The sequence below is a fragment of the Delphinus delphis genome, chromosome 3, assembly GCF_949987515.2.
Source record: "Delphinus delphis chromosome 3, mDelDel1.2, whole genome shotgun sequence".
NCBI lineage: Eukaryota > Metazoa > Chordata > Mammalia > Artiodactyla > Delphinidae > Delphinus > Delphinus delphis.
In genome coordinates this window covers 7945175-7961667 of record NC_082685.1, presented here as the reverse complement: position 1 = coordinate 7961667, position 16493 = coordinate 7945175, and the positions used below count along the sequence as shown (strand labels likewise).

The following is a 16493-nucleotide window of genomic DNA, read 5'->3' as shown; positions in this document are numbered from 1 at the left end:
CGCTGAAGCAGCAGGAACAGGGCCATGCCCAAGCCGCCCCCTGGAGCCCCCTGAGCCTGCATCCCTGCCACGACCCATTCAGACATCCCCCAGGGACCCAGACACCAGCCCCCACCATGGTAAGTCCTTCAGGGTGGGCCCTCAAGTGCAGGGGTGGCGGCACCAGCCAGGTGGAGGCACCTAGAGGCCACCATCAGAAAGTGGGATGATGAGAATGGGCACAGCAGACCCTTTGGGGTCCCTCTGTGCAGCTCAGGTGCTGCCAGCATCCCTCACAGGGGACCAAACTCCCATCGGCTGGTGGACAGGATGCCAGAATGGGGATGGGGCACCAAAGGACGGAGCAGTAACTGGAGGACAGAAGATGGTCCTAAGGGATCACACAGTGCCTGCAGGGACAGGGACAGATCCCTTTCCTGGGGCTTAGGGAACCCAGTTCCCAGCCGAGTTTGGTGCCTCACCTTCCTGTGTGGCCTTGGGCAAGTCACTTCCCCTCTGTGAGTCTCAGTTCCCACATATGTCATATTTGGAAGTTTGTCAAGATGTGGAAGGTGTCTGGGGGAATCTCTCCACTGGAACGTTCAGAGGGTTTGGGATTCAGCCCCTCTGCGTCCACAGCTGGGAGGGGAAGCTGTGTCAGATGGGTCACATGGGCGGTGGGTTGCAGTGATGGTGGCGTGACAGCATGCTGGTGTGGGCGACGGGGTGGTCTGGCTGTAGCAATCACAGAAGCAGGAGTTGGTGAGATGCAGCATGTCCGTCCCACCACCGGTACCCTTCTCCGGGAGGGTGGCAGGGAAAAACACTGCAGCCAGAAGCATTGCCACCTGGGGAGACTGAGGTCTGATGATGACTGTGGTGACAGGGTTGGGGAGACTGTCATGGTCCTGGGTCTAGATGCAGTAGCATCATGTCACACACATCAAGAGGGAGCCTGGGCTGGCTATGTCACTCCACGACTCCGTGCCTCTGCAAACCACTTCAGCTTTCATTTTTTGTCATTCTGTTAATGAGGGTGGGTGGCTGGGACAGTCACAGAGCTGGTGGTGACACCTGTAGTGTTTCTGGCAGTTGCGGCAGGCGGCTAACCAAGGTGGAGGCAAGGATTGCCTTAGCCTGAGAGAGAATGTCTTATTTCAGAAAGTCAGTGATAAATTGGGCATCACTGTCCAAGGACCCCTTTGATTAATTCACAAGCAAACCACCAGCTAGAGCTCTGGGCTTGGGATGGAAACTCTTCCCAGACAGAGCCAAGCCAGGTAGACTCCTTGATCAAAAGAACACAGGAAATGATTTGCTACTTGAGAGAAAAGCAGCCCCTCTTGAGGAAGCTGTGTGAAATGCTTAGTCAATGATTTGCTTGGCCAACCGTGTCTGGGAAGGGAGAAACTCATGCAAGAGGACCACAGAGAGAGAGAAAAAAAAAAAGTGGAATCCATCCATGAGGCCAATCCCTCTGTCTAGGGATGCTGACATCTTCCTGGAGGTGTCATGGGTGCCAGGAAGAGTGTCGAAAGATTCAGTGAAACGATGTTCGTAAAGTGCTTTAAAGAGCACATAATACGTGCTCAATGCACGGTAACTGCCGCTGTGGGTGACGCTCATTCACGGTGGGGGTTAGCGGTGGTGGTGGGTGGATGTGCCTCCTTCTTGGTTCCCGTAGAGGAGTTGGGTTGTTGGTGCCATTGGCTGTGATGGTGGTCATTGCTGTCAGTTGTCCCAAGTTGGTGGTGCCCACGGTTCTCGTGGGTGTGCTGGTGATAGTAATGGTTGCTTTTGGTGCTGGCGAGTGTTGAATGTTGGTGGTTGGCGGTTGGTTGTCTTCAGCTGGAGGGTTGATCTGTGGAACGATGGCAGCTGGCCATCCTTTGAAGTCAGGTGGTCACGATGATGTTTGTTTGCCGTTGGTCGTTCATTGCTGATTTGGGGTGACGGTCTTGGGACTAGTGGTGGTGCGTCCCTGGTTTTGGAAAGGGGTATGGTTGACTGCTGCTTTAAGGGGTCATGTGTGGTTGTTGATGGCTAGTATCTTGCAATCGCGGTTGTTACTGTCAATGGTGGTTGGTTATTATGGGTTGTTGGTGCTGGTGATAATAAGTGGTGATGGTGGTGAGTGATTATGGGGAAACAGGTGGTGGAATCCGTCAGTGTTTTTCTGTCTGATGTGAGCTGGTGGTGCTGGCATTGAGGTTATCAGCAGTTTCTGTTGGGCTTTGGTTGGGGGGGCAGGTACAGGCAGCCATCTGTTGTCCTCGGTTGATAATGGTGGTGACCTGAGGGTAATCGTGGTTGTTCTGAAAGTACAGATATAAAGCAGGGAGACCAGTGATGCGGCTGCTTGACCGAGGGGCGGCGGCCATGAGGATGGATGGAAAAGGCTGGGAGGTCAAGAGAGAATTAGGAAGAAAGACTCTAGAAGGACAAGGGTCCCCACATGTTGGAGAACAGCCTCTGTTTAGGCCAAAAGAAAACTGAGACACCCCTCCCAAGGGAGGGGGAGACCTGAGAGCCTTTAGAGACGAGAATGTTGTTTGCATGGTGTACAGACACAGGGTGTAGCCCCAGAACCCCACTGAGTAGGACCAAGGCTCCAGGGGCACACCGGGGGGCCAGGGCGTGGCCAGGGCTGGAGAGCAGCTTCGCCTCTGCCTCTCTGCTGGCTGGCAGCCACAGTGCACAGGACCCCGGCGAGGAAGGAAGTGGCTGTTTCGTTGTTTTCTCCAGTCTGGGGCTTTGCTCATCACCACCCAGGAACAGGGAGGCCAGAGCAGTTAGGGCAAGTTGCAAAACCCTCATCCAGCCCTTCCTCCTGACCCTGTGCCCCATGCCTGTGGGATCGGCCAGCTTCAGGCTGCCGCTGCTGCTGCTGCTGCCGATGGAGGGAAGCTAGTGTTTCTTCTTGACAAGCTTGGCCTTGTTGAATCTGCACAACTGCCCCGTGAGGTCCATGGCCCTCAATATTCCCATTTGCCTGATGAGAAAACAGAGGCAGAGAGGTTAGGCGAGCTGCCGTACAACCCAAAATAGCAGAGGATTTCAACTCAGTGATCCCCAGGGTCACACTTTTAACAGCCACCTTGACCTACAACCTCCTCCTCCTCCTGCCAGGTAAGAGGCCACCTGGGGGTGTGGGCTGACCCCCATACTCTCCAGGCTGCCCACCCCTGCCTCATTCTCTATTCCAAAGAAACTAGGATCCTGGTGTCCCACACACACCCAAGGCCTTCCTGGCCCATGGCTCCTGCTGCCACCCCTGACACGGTCTGGGACGTTCATGTTGCAAAACCTGCCTCCTACAGGAAGCCTTCTCTGATTGCCTCAGCTCTCCTTAGCACCGTCTGACTGGGATCACTGTCTCCTCTGGGCAACTTGCTTCTGAACTACTCAAGGGCAGAGTCTAGGCCTGGTCCCCACCTACTTCCGTGCACAGTAGGGGCTCAGGAAGTGTGTTCACTAGAGGGCCCCAATGCCCCAGCCCCACAGGAGCCATCACCTTGGCCCTCCCTCCTTTGGCACCAGGGAAGCTCCACCCCTCCACACCCTCTGCGGTGGGTTGAGGGGAGCCTCTCTGAAGAGCTGAAGTTAGAATCTACGTCCCCACTCCCATCCCAGCCACCTCTGACCCCTGACTATCTTTCACAAGAACCCCAGCCAGTTGAGTCATCCTTGACTTGCGGTCAACTATGACCACAACCTCTTTGTGGTACCCTCACCCTCCAAGGAAGGAACAAACAGCTTCAACTTGACGGTTGGAGACTTGGGGGTCACAGAGAGATGGACACCCATGACACAGGGCAGGGGGCAGTCTCATCCCAATGATACTTTGTTCATTTATTCATTCAACGAGTCTACATCGACCAGCTCCTCTATCCTGTCAAGCCACTGATCACTTCTATTAAGTGCTCTTGGGGCCACCAGCTGCCATTTCCTGAGGCACCCCAGTGCATCTTTTCTCAGCACTGGCTCATTTATTTCCCCTAGCAAACCCACAGAGGAGATTTATTATGGAATCCATCTTACAGATGGAGCAACTGAGGCTTGGAGAAATGAAGTGGCCTCCCTGGGGTCAATGGAGCCGACTGTTAAGCCAGGCCTCACACCCAATCCATCCCTTGCCAAAATCGTCGACTCTCCTCCCTCACACTGTACCCTCTTGAGGAAAACCTCTCGCTCTGCCACAAACAACCCCGTGGTTTTTGTGATCACATAGAGCTAGGATGGATCTGGGGGTCCCGGGTGCCTGGGGCGGGACACAGAGGGAGAGATAACAGGGACCACTAGAGGCAGAGGCCCACTCAACTGGGTGGGGGAAGGAGGAAGGGACAGGAAGAGGAACCAAGTCCTCGGGGTCAGGAGAGCCAGCCAGACACAGCCAGCCTCGGGGCTTCTGACCTCAGAGAAAGGAAGTGGTCTTGAGTCTCAGGTGAGCCTGAGGGTCCCAAGAGCATGGGGACTGGGGTGACCCCAAAGGGGAAACCGTGGACAGGACCAATCTTGTCTTCTCCTTGTCCTCATATGACCTGAAGAACAAACCCCGGCCACCCCCCAGCCCCGACATAGACCCGGCTTCCCTTCCTGCTGTGTGACCTTGCGGAGGACACCTAACCTCTCTGGGCCACAGTTTTCTCTTCCACAAAATGGACCTAATCAGAGTACTGACCTCGGCATGTGCCCAGAGGATGCAGTGAGGTAATTCACTGAAAAAAGCTTAAACCAGAGTCTGGCGCAGAATAAGTGCCAGTGGGGTGTGAACTATTGTTATGTATGGTTCTCGGTTACCATGGTTACCACCCAAGCCCCACCCCTTGAGGTCTCCAGAGAGAGAATCCACTTCCAGTTCCCCCTACACACCCCTACCCAACCTCCCCACACCAACTCAGGGAACGAGCAACCCCACCATGTCCGTGAATGACACCACTTCACCCCTGAATTTCGAATTACATGGGTTCTTCTCACCAACACACTGGAGAGCCTCCCCATCTTGAAAACAGGAAATACACTCCCCTGACCCTTCCTCTCCCCGAAGTCTCTTTCCCTCTTCCCCAAAAGCAGTCCTCTCTCCCTGACCTCTAGATCCGACTTCTGACCCTGAGGTCAACAACGCTCTCCATGGGGTCCCTCTGAGTCTCCAGTGAGCGTGGAAGTTCTTCAGCAGCTGGGGGTCCGGTCAACAGTTCCCTGCTTCTCCCAACCAGCCCCTGTCACCTCCAGGCCTCCCCAGGTCCTGGCTTCCTCCAACCTCAGCCTCTGCCCTGGGCACACTTGCCAACATCTCCGTCCTCCTGCTCTCACAACCTTGTCTTCCCACCACCCCACCCTTCCCACTGCATCCTGGGGTTCTCAGAGCATCACATCCAGCACCCCCTTCTTATAACAAGCATCCTGGCAGGTGCCCTTGAAATGCTGAAATGGAATAGTGAAACACACAGACTTCCATCTTCCGAAAACACTTAATGTGGCCCCCTGCAAGGCGAGGAGAAAGTTATTTAGAATAAAATTGCATGCAAAGATGAAAGTGCTCAGGCCGGTGGCCCAAGAACGTCCACTGGAGTGGCCAGGTGCTCACACCTGGACACAGGTGCGTCTCAGCGAGCGAGACAGCCCCCCCGCCACAAGCAGGACACGTTAACCTCACTAGCAGCATGAGCTTCCGAATGCTGGACATTTCTTAAGTGAAATCTGAACAAAACTAAATCCTCCCTTGCTACGCAATAGCAACTTTCCTGTAAAATGCAGTGGGTATCCACCATGCAAAAAATACATAGGTCTTCTGTTTATACATAAAATAGGTTTTGGTTCTCGGTTCCAATGGTTATAAACAGGTTTGTCACTTACATGAACTTCTGCTGGGTTGGGGTGGGGAGCTGAGGGCAGGACGATTATGTATTTGTAAAATAATGTAATTAGGTACATGTGCAAATTTAAGGGGACCTATGGCCCCCTTAAATGCCAGCCATGTCCCCATCCCTGGAACAACCAAATATGCTCCCACGATTCTTTTTCCTTTGGCCGCGCCTTGCAGCATGAGGGATCTTAGTTCCCCAACCAGGGATTGAACCCCTGCCCCATGCAGTGGGAGTGTGGAGTCCTAACCGCTGGACCACCAGGGAATTCCCCCACAATTCTTAAAGTGCCCCCAGGAGCAGTACAGCCCAGCTACTGTGCATGACGTCCAGAACGTGGATGGGGCTATGGTGAGGGATGCCTGGGGGCTGGGGGGTTCCGAGGGAGCACCTGACCTGTCCTGGAGTCAGGGAGGTCTTCTCGGAGGAGGTGTCCCCTGAGCCAAGCCTTAAGGCATGGGTTGGCATTAGCCAGGCAGGAAGGGTGTTCTGGGCAGAGGGCTCAGCCTGTGCAAAGGCTTAGAGGCAACACGGTGAGGCACTGAAAGAGTTCCTCCCAAAGTCCTAAGTTACCGGCACAAAGTAGGTGCTCAGGAATTCTTTGTAGAGTGGATGCATGGAGGTGGCAATGATGGGAAGCCATAGACAGAGAAATGAGATGGTATTTGTCATATGAAAACCTCACTCTCAATATTCAGGCTGGAAGCAGTCTCAGGGGTTTGAGCCCTGCCCACCCCCCTCCTCTGAATTCTCTTCCTGCTTCGGTCACACCTCTGCACATTTGCCCAGGCAGTTCACTCTGCCTGGTGAACCCTTTCTCCCTGCTCTTGATCAAAACCTTTCTCGGGGCTTCCCTGGTGGCGCAGTGGTTGAGAGTCCGCCTGCCGATGCAGGGGACACGGGTTCGTGCCCCGGTCCGGGAAGACCCCACATGCCGCGGAGCGGCTGGGCCCGTGAGCCATGGCCGCTGAGCCTGCGCATCCGGAGCCTGTGCTCCACAACGGGAGAGGCCACAACAGTGAGAGGCCCGTGTACCGCAAAAAAAAAAAAAAAAAAAAAAAAAAAAACCTTTCTCGGCTTTCACATCCCACCCCAAACACCCCTTGGGTCGCAACCACTCATGAGCATGGATGCAAGAACCTAGCCTTTGCTGTCAGATGGACCCAGATTCGAATCCCACATCCTTGGAAACAGTTTCGCTGCATCCTTGGTCAAGGGTCAAATACTTCTCAAGTCCCAGTCTCCCTCCTAGCCTACACCACACTGAACTGCTGTGAGGATTGCCAGTAATACTGGTGACACCTGCCTCCAGCAACAGGCAGGTTGTAGATTCTTGGTGAATATTAATTCTGTCAAGTGTCCCTCTGCCCGGGGATCATCCTCCTACCCCACTTTTTTCCCCAAAGCCGTTAATCCCTCACATCAACCCTGGGAAGTGAGGCTGCTTCTCACATTTTCCAGATGAGGCCACTGAAGCTCTGAGCACTGTTAGGTCACACAGCCAGGATTAGAACCCAGATCTACTCCACACCAAAGACTGGGCTCACTTAGTGTCTGTGGGTATTCTTCCACGAATGCCCCCAGGGTTGTCAGCATGTCCAGAATTGGAGCAAGCACCTCCCCTGCTCAGGAACTTTCTGTGGCTCCCCAGTGCCCCCAGGTGAGACTGGCTTCTCATCCACCTCTGCCCTACAGTTGCCCATGCTGACCCTCCTGCTCAATCCCTGCCTGAATTCCTTCCCAGATGGGCCCAGCGCACCATCTCCATTCCCCAGAATCTCCCTGGCAAACCGTGGTCATCTTTGAAGACTTGACTTTGGTTCCCAGCATCTTTGCTCTTGGGGGTTTTTCCTCTGAAGCTGGGTTTCTTTCTTTGCCCTTGTCCCTTGTTTGTTCGATAGGTCCTCCCTGCTGGGACTAGCAAGGACTCAATCCCAATCCCTGCCCTCCAGGAGCTCCAGGTCTGGGGCGGGTAAGGGGCTTCCCAGAGGAGGGACATCTTGTCTGAGCATGAGTTCACCAGACAGGAGAGCTCCAAGCCACCATCACTCTGTGTGCTGGACTCCTCCATGACAGGGGTATATTGAATGGAGGCAGAGGGGGCCTGAGAGAGCCAGTGTGCTTGAGTGTTTTAGGCACTGGATGAGTTCATTTGGGCTGAAAGGAGAGAGCATTCCTGGCAGGCTTCCTGGAGGAAGGGTTTTGAGGAGCGCCTGTGTCTGAGTCTCCTCGTTGGGGCCTAAGGAAGGTGTCATCTGAAGAAAAGCTGAGGGAGGAAAGGAGAAGGCAAAGTGGGAGCCTGGGAAGGTGCAGGAGCTGACTCTCTGAGGATGGAGAAGCCCACGGCAGGGGTGGTGGGAAGGCTGTGCGAGCTGAGGACCAGAGTCCCAGCCAGGCACAGAAGCAGAGATCACAGACACATGGTGGCTGAGAGAATCTCAGAGGGATGGGCTAGGATGACCCCGAGGGAGGAGGATGGGAATGGGAGGAAGGAATCCATCTCCAGGTGGAAGGGGTGGCAGCAGGTCAAATGCCATGGAGAAGTCAGGGACTCAGCCTGGGCCAAGGTAGGGAGAGCGGGGCTGGGGACGTGAGAAGCAGGGTGGGGACTCCGCCATCAAGCCTTCTCTGATACCCTCCTCTCCTCCCACAGCCACCAGAGTCCCAAGCACACTCTGCCCTGCTGGGCCAGGCATCACTGTCTCCTCTATGGCAACGGGATACTAAGTGGAAGCATGGAGGGACCAAAAGAGAGGGTTGAGGGATGTATCCGAGCTGTCATTCTGTCTGGCCTCCTCCTTTGGGACTAGACCTTGCCTGCCTCTCCTGGTGTCCCGGAGACGCAGAAGAAGGAAGGGAGGTGGTGGGGAAGGGGACAGCATCAGAAGCTGCTGATGGAGGTGAGCCAGCAGGGGGTGCTGAGGCACCATCCCCCGCCACGCCCCCTGCAGGGGCTCACCGCCACCCCGCGGCCCCCACCCCCAGGGCAGCAAGGAGCGTTTCCACTGGCAGAGCCACAACGTGAAGCAGAGTGGTGTGGACGACATGGTGCTGCTGCCCCAGATCACCGAGGACGCCATCGTGGGCAACCTCCGCAAGCGCTTCATGGACGACTACATCTTTGTACCCTGGGCCGCGGGCGGGGTGGGCAGACGAAAGACAGAGGGACAGGAGGATGACTGACCAATGGATGGAGAGACGGTGTGCGGATGAGAGCAGAGAAGGATGGCAGAGGGACTGAAGCATGGAAGGGACACACATAACTGAGCACAGGAATGGGGTGGGGGGATGGGCAGTAAGAGCGCTAGGTGTTAGGACAGGGGACAGTGGAGTGACAGCAGGGCCCCGGTTGGGGGTGGCCCTGGCCCTCACTGCTCCCTCTGCCCCAGGGATAGCTCAGCCACAGCATATTCTATTCTCCCCATTCTGGATCCAGATCAGTTTTTTCCTAAGAGACCCAGGGTGCATCTGAGGGACAAAGCCTGCTGGGACACTGCATGGCCCTTAACCCTCCCCCAACCAGACCTACATCGGCTCCGTGCTCATCTCCGTAAACCCCTTCAAGCAGATGCCCTACTTCACAGACCGTGAGATCGACCTCTACCAGGGCGCGGTGAGGCCGGGGCCGGGTGGGAGGCACAGCCCCAGGACCCCCAGGGCCCTAGCCCTAGGCTGAGCCCAGACCTCCCCCGCCAGGCCCAGTACGAGAATCCCCCGCACATCTATGCCCTCACAGACAACATGTACCGGAACATGCTCATTGACTGTGAGAACCAGTGTGTCATCATCAGGTACGGAGTGGGGGTCCCAGACCCTCGTGCCCAGGTCCCGCTAAAACAGCATCATCACCCCAGGGAGGGGTACTAGGAACTCCTGATCCAAACAGAGGCTTGTTGCCCCTCTCCGCCTCTGGCCCTGCTTTACTTTTCTTGTCACCATCTGACTCATGATATATTTTATGTATTCATTCTGTTATCGCCCATCTGTCCCATCTAAATGTCAGGAAGACAGGCACTTGGATCTGCCTTGTTCACTATTGTATCCCCAGTGCCTGGACTATTGCCTGGTACACAGTAGGTGTCATTCATTCAGTGAATGAATGAATGATTGATCAGACAGTTGAAAGAGCAATTCCCCCACCCCCTGGTCACTCATGACTCCTTCCCTCACCCATCCCCAGTGGAGAGAGTGGAGCTGGGAAGACGGTGGCAGCTAAATACATCATGGGCTACATCTCCAAGGTGTCGGGCGGAGGCCAGAAGGTCCAGGTAAGGCGAAACAGAAAGAAGGGCTGAGTCTTCCCCACTCTGCACGGTATTTCATCCCCCCCACCCTGAGCTCCCACACCCCCCATCAGTCTGACCTCTTCCCACCCCCACCTGCTTCTTTCCCCAGCATGTGAAGGACATCATCCTGCAATCAAACCCACTGCTGGAAGCCTTTGGCAATGCCAAGACTGTGCGCAACAATAATTCCAGTCGCTTTGTGAGTCTCTGCAGCCTGCTTGGAGCACATGCTCCCTCCACACTGACTCACTGACCTCCCCCTCTCTCTCTCTCTCTCTCTCTCCCACCTGTATTCTCAAGAATACAGGAAATACTGCTCCTTACTGGGAGACTCATTTCCTGTTCATGGTTCATCTGAAAAAGAGTCCCCCATCAGCATATCTGTGGAGGCCATGACATGTCTGTGTAGTGTTCAAGAACACTCCTCCCCCGACTGCAACCAGGCTACGTCTGTTCCTATTCACATTTCAGGTCCCATGTATTCCCTCATTCATTCTTTCTTTCATCATATGGTTCTTGGACCTTCTTTGTGTCAGGTCCATGCTGAGCCTAATGGAGGACAGAGTAGGTAAACGGAATTGGATTTGTCCTCCGTTTCTGTCACGGCTTAGAAGTGTGGCTTGGACAAAGAAAAACAATGTAACCTTGTGGGGCTCCTCTGCTGGGATGGGGATGATGTTAATATCCATCTCATAGACCTCGATAATTTCAGTAAATGCCTGAACGTGGAACTGGATTAACGAATTATGACACTAGTGATGTTTTTTAATTTCCTTAAATATTATTAGTTATAGTTATTAGCTCTAGTTTTATTTTCTAATATATTTTCTAATATAATTATATTTGAAGTAGCTTCCCCAACATTTTATTGTAAAATTTTTCATATACATGGAAAAGTTGAATGAATACTACAGTGAACGCCTGTATGCCCATCTCCTAGATTCTACCACTAATAGTTTACTATACTTGCTCAATCGTATCTCCATTCATCCTTTTTCTTTTTTTTTTTTTTTTTGCGGTACGCGGGCCTCTCACCGCTATGGCCTCTCTCATTGCGGAGCACAGGCTCCAGACGCACAGGCCCAGCGGCCGTCATCCATTTTTTTTTTTTTGATGCACTGCAAACTAAGCTGTAGACATCATACCTTTCCCCCCAAACACTTCAGCATGTAGATCATTATAGTCCAATATAATTTTGCAGTTCTCTTTTATTTCTTTTAAAGTAACAGCAAAATATATAAATCTGAAGGGGACCATTCACTGAGTTTGGACAAATGCATACACCTGTGCAACCCACACCCCTACTGATATACAGAACATCACCATCTCTCCAGAAAATTCCCTCTTGTCTCTTTCTAGTTGATCTCTGCTCCTACTTTACCCCAGAAGCAACCACTCTGATATTTTCTTTTTTCACCGTGGATTAGTTTCAGCAGTTCTAGAACTCCGTATAAATGGAATCACACAGTCTGTGTTTTCAAACTACTAATGCACACCAAAACATGAATGACTCTCAAAAATATGTCATTCTATTTTATTTTATATAGTTTTATTATACAATAGAATAAGTATTTGTCATACATTATAGGTGTTTAATTGTGTAGTATGATGATGTCATTTGTATTGTAATTGGATGTAGGTGGCAGAAAGGAGAAATAAGGGGCTTGTCTGCCTTCCAACCTCCAGCCAGAGTGGAACCCAGATGGTGTCAGAGACCAAAGATGGTGTGGGTCCCTTGCTCTGGGCTCAGGGACAACATATGGGATACACCCAGGATCACTGGAACCAGTAGCATTCCACAGAGACATGGAGGCCTCTGTGTTATGATGAAGGGACTGGGGAGCTGTCAATAAACTGTGATACTTCTCTGTGCCAGGCACAGGGCTAAATGCCCCAAGTGAGGGCTTGAATCATCAGAGAGGGAGGAAAAGGCATTCCTGGCCCAGGACACAGCTTAAGCAAAGGCTGGAGGGAAGAGCTGGTGAAAAGAACAATAAGTGGGAGGTGAGGAGAGGAGAGCAACTTGAGGTCACGTGGCGAAGAGCTACAAAGAGGCCAGGCTCACAAGACCGATCCCCAATCCTTCCTCACCTGCAGCCCTGGGACCCTGGGAGGGCTGACGTGGCTCTCTCGGGTTCAGGGCAAGTACTTTGAGATCCAGTTCAGCCGCGGTGGGGAGCCAGACGGGGGCAAGATCTCCAACTTCTTGCTGGAGAAATCCCGAGTGGTCATGCAGAATGAAAACGAGAGGAACTTCCACATCTACTACCAGGTGCACGGAAGGGGGCCGTGGGGCTGGGGCAGAGGGAGCCCCACCTGGAGCCCGGGGGGAGACGGTGGGAGGGTCAGCATTTGGAAGCCCACGACAGTGAGCCTCGGGGATTACGAGGGCTGTGCCGGTCCATCACCACATGCGTGAGGATCGTTTGTCCTCCAGCTGCTGGAAGGGGCTTCTCAGGAGCAGCGGCAGAACCTGGGACTCATGACCCCCGACTACTATTACTACCTCAACCAAGCAGACACCTACAAGGTCGACGGCACCGATGACCGGAGCGACTTCAGCGAGACTCTGGTGAGCGCCAGCTGCCCCTCCAGCCCCGGGAAACTTCCCGTGTTACAAATTGGGAAACCAAGGCCCAGAGAGGGGAAGGAACTTGCCCAAGGTTACAGAGCCAATGAGTGAAAGAGCCAGGACAGAGGCCCAGGTGTCCTGACTCCCCAAGTCTGTGCCATGGCCCCCAAAACCTCAGCCAGGGGGCAGGCTGGAGGTCGGGACTTGTGGCACAGGCTCTGCCCCTGTTGTGCCCCCAGAGCGCCATGCAGGTCATCGGGATCCCAGCCAACGTCCAGCAGCTGGTCCTGCAGCTTGTGGCGGGAATCTTGCACTTGGGAAACATCAGCTTCTGCGAAGATGGGAATTATGCCCGGGTGGAGAGCGCAGACCGTGAGTGTGGGTGCTGTGGAGGGCGGGGTGGAGGCGTGTATGCCTGTGTGACCTGCTTCCTCCCTGGGTGGCCCCCCAGGGGTAAGGTCCCAGGAGGACAAGATCGGTGTCACTGGGCATAATGGGGAGAGATGGGGGCGCTCACACAAAACCCAAGAGCCCAACCGACTGCTCCCTTCCCCCCACCCGCCCCATCACCTGGCAGTCTTGGCCTTCCCCGCCTACCTCCTGGGCATTGACAGCGGGCGGCTGCAGGAGAAGCTGACCAGCCGCAAGATGGACAGCCGCTGGGGCGGGCGCAGCGAGTCCATTGACGTGACCTTGAACGTGGAGCAGGCGGCCTACACTCGGGACGCTCTGGCCAAGGGGCTCTACTCCCGTCTCTTCGACTTCCTCGTAGAGGCAAGTGGGGCTGGGGGTGGGAGAGGAGCTCGGGGACAGCACCAGGCCCTGGGCTCGGACCAGCCCAGCGGCGGGGCGGGGGCGGCGTCTGGACTGTCATGACCAGTTGGTGGGCATGACCTCACCAATGCCCAGCCGTAGGAGGCATCAAACAGGGCAGGAGGTGATCTGATGGGAGATTTAGGGGCTTCCTGGCTGTGGCATGGAGCCCAGGAAGGAGGGGTCTATTGGAAACGTCCAGGCCTGGACTGCGATGGGGGCTGTTGGGATGGACAGGGGTGGGTGCATTTGAGAGCCACGAGGTGCGGGGGGGGGGGGCTGTCAGGAGGACAAAGTGATGGACTAGACGGGGGTGGATGAGAATGGGACGCGTCAAGGTCAAGAATAGTGACTGCAGTAGCCAACATTCCATAGCACCTGATGCGTGTCCGCTGTGGTTCTGTTTTCCAAGCATCAGTTTATTTAACTCTTAGAGAATAGACCTCTAAGAGAGTTGCTACTGTTACCCATTTTAAAGATGAGAAAGTAGAGGTGCAGAGTGGTTAAGGGGCAGAGCCAGCTCCCAAGGCAGGAACCCGGATGTTCTCACACCTGGATTTCTCATAGGAATGACCGATGGGGGTATGGGTATGCACAGAGGTGGGGAAGGCAGGAGAGAAACTGGTGGGAGGGTACCCAGCCTGTGAACATGGCTAAGAGCATTTCAAGAGAGCGGCAGGCCACTCACCTAGTGTCCCCACCGCATCACAGGCCATTAACCGTGCCATGCAGAAGCCCCAGGAGGAGTACAGTATCGGTGTGCTTGACATCTACGGCTTTGAGATCTTCCAGGTACGTATGACACTGCCACCGGCCCACGGCCACTCTAGGGTGGCCCAGTGGCCCCGGAACCTCCAGTATCAGCCCACTTAGGGAAGCATTCTTTCCCTCTCTTGGCAGAAAAACGGCTTTGAGCAGTTCTGCATCAACTTCGTCAACGAGAAGCTACAGCAGATCTTTATCGAACTCACCCTGAAGGCTGAACAGGTGGACAAGGGCATCCAAGTGGCCAGGAGCAGGGGACACTGGGGGTGGGGGCAGGACCATGAAGGTTGCCAAGCAACCGGGGCACCCCAGCCCCACACTGGCACCTGTCTCTGCTGACCTGTCCAAGCTCCTTCCTTCAGGAGAGGTTTTCTGCCTCTGAAGGTTTGACAAGGGCTAGGGAATAGCTCCTTTGTTCACACCTTCACACCTCAATTATTTATTGAGCACCTGCTGTGTACCAGGCACTGTCTGCAGTGCTAGGGAGACCTCCATGAACAGGACAGACAAAAATCCCTGCTGTTTTCATTCAACCCGTCCCATAGAAGCAGAGCCTGAGACTAGGTTTCAGGGCAAATACCAGGACGTGACTGAGGAAGTGAGAAAGGGATTTTTTTTTTTTTTTAAACCACCATTCTTTTTTTTTGGCCACTCCATGTGGGATTTTAGTTTCCCGACCAGGGATGAAACCCATGCCCCCTGAAGTGGAAGCGCAGAGTCTTAACCACTGGACCGCCAAGGAAGTCCCCAGAAAGGGATTTATTTTTAAAGAGCTAAATAGAATGTATTCATGAGAAGGTCACATTTCAGGCAACTGGGGCTCAATTCTTGGACCCCTGGGGAACCTTCTGACCTGCCCCACACGGGGGAATGGGCTTTGTTATCAGAGACAGTCCTAAGTGATGAGATGGGAAGAGGAGTTATATGGGGGGGGGGGAACATCTGTCACACCTCCTTCACCCATCCTCATGAAGCTCAAATTCTAGAAACACAGGCACCTTTGCCCAGACACCTGGTCCCATCCCTGCCCCCTTTGCCGCCACCAGGAGGAGTACGTACAGGAGGGCATCCGCTGGACCCCCATCCAGTACTTCAACAACAAAATCGTCTGTGACCTCATCGAAAACAAGCTGGTGAGGGCCAGGGCAGATCTGGGGGTTCTCACTGGGCCCCGGAGCTGGGCTTGGGAGAGCTGGGAGAGCCGGGGCGGTTCCAGCCCCCGTAGGCCCTTCTCACTCATGCTCCCCCTTGGGCAGATGGAGCCCCACTGACGATACCTGTCGGCCACCTTGCCCATTCACTCTGCTTACCTGCTCACCTTTCACTTATTCACTCAACAAACATCCCCCCAGGCAGGCTGCTGGGGATAGAGGGGTCAAAGCTGACGGGTCCCCCCACCATCTCAGTCTGGGGAAGGGATACAGGCATGGGTCCCTTATGGGGTCCCCCACCCTATCCTGCACCAGCGAGCTGGGCCCCCCACCAGCACCATTTTGCTCTTGTATTCGGAGGCCTCTCCTCTCCCTCCCCAATGAGCGAGATGGGGGCAGGGCCGGGCCAGGCTGATCCCTGCCCCGCCCACCCCGCCCACCCGACCCGACGCCCGCTCCCGCAGAACCCACCGGGCATCATGAGCGTCCTGGACGACGTGTGCGCCACCATGCACGCCACCGGCGGCGGCGCCGACCAGACGCTGCTGCAGAAGCTGCAGGCGGCCGTGGGCACCCACGAGCACTTCAACAGCTGGAGTGCCGGCTTCGTCATCCACCACTACGCGGGCAAGGTGCGCCCCACCTCCGCCCCGTGGGCCCCAGGGGGATTCGGTCCAGACCCCCAGCCAGGGCTGAAGAGCTCCACCGACCCCCTTCTCCAGCCCTCCCCCGACTGGCCAAAAACACAGACCCCCTCCCACTGACCCCCAAGAACTGGCCTGTCACCCCAACCCATGGCCCTTCAGCCAGGGCTGTGGAGCCCACTGGCCCCTGATCAAGCCCACAGCTCTCGCAGCTAACAGGACAGCGCCCCCCCTTACAGGACACAAACTCCCCCCTCCATCGACACCAAATTAAGCAGCAGACCCCCAAGCCCCAATCTGAGCTGTTAGCCCCATTATCCCCCTGAACCAGGACACAGCCCCCCTCCTTCTGATCTCAACTTGGAGTCCCCAGGGCCATGTTGCCAGCCACTGCCTGCACGATAGGCTGGAGCCCCCTA

At 54.9% G+C, this 16493-nt stretch overlaps 1 protein-coding gene across 1 annotated transcript in view; it reads left to right on the top strand.

The window, feature by feature from the left end:
* Positions 1-13: 13 nt before the first annotated feature.
* MYO1F (myosin IF) overlaps positions 14-16493 on the top strand; it is a 32047-nt gene continuing 15567 nt past the window's right edge. The window contains exons 1-14 of the mRNA XM_069540510.1: positions 14-119; positions 8829-8966; positions 9367-9456; positions 9540-9634; positions 10024-10111; positions 10239-10328; positions 12270-12401; positions 12567-12701; positions 12941-13073; positions 13279-13475; positions 14226-14306; positions 14415-14501; positions 15326-15412; positions 15895-16062. Coding sequence (XP_069396611.1) covers positions 117-119; positions 8829-8966; positions 9367-9456; positions 9540-9634; positions 10024-10111; positions 10239-10328; positions 12270-12401; positions 12567-12701; positions 12941-13073; positions 13279-13475; positions 14226-14306; positions 14415-14501; positions 15326-15412; positions 15895-16062 — 1524 coding nt within the window. The 5' untranslated portion in view covers positions 14-116. The remainder of the gene's footprint in view (positions 120-8828; positions 8967-9366; positions 9457-9539; positions 9635-10023; positions 10112-10238; positions 10329-12269; positions 12402-12566; positions 12702-12940; positions 13074-13278; positions 13476-14225; positions 14307-14414; positions 14502-15325; positions 15413-15894; positions 16063-16493) is intronic.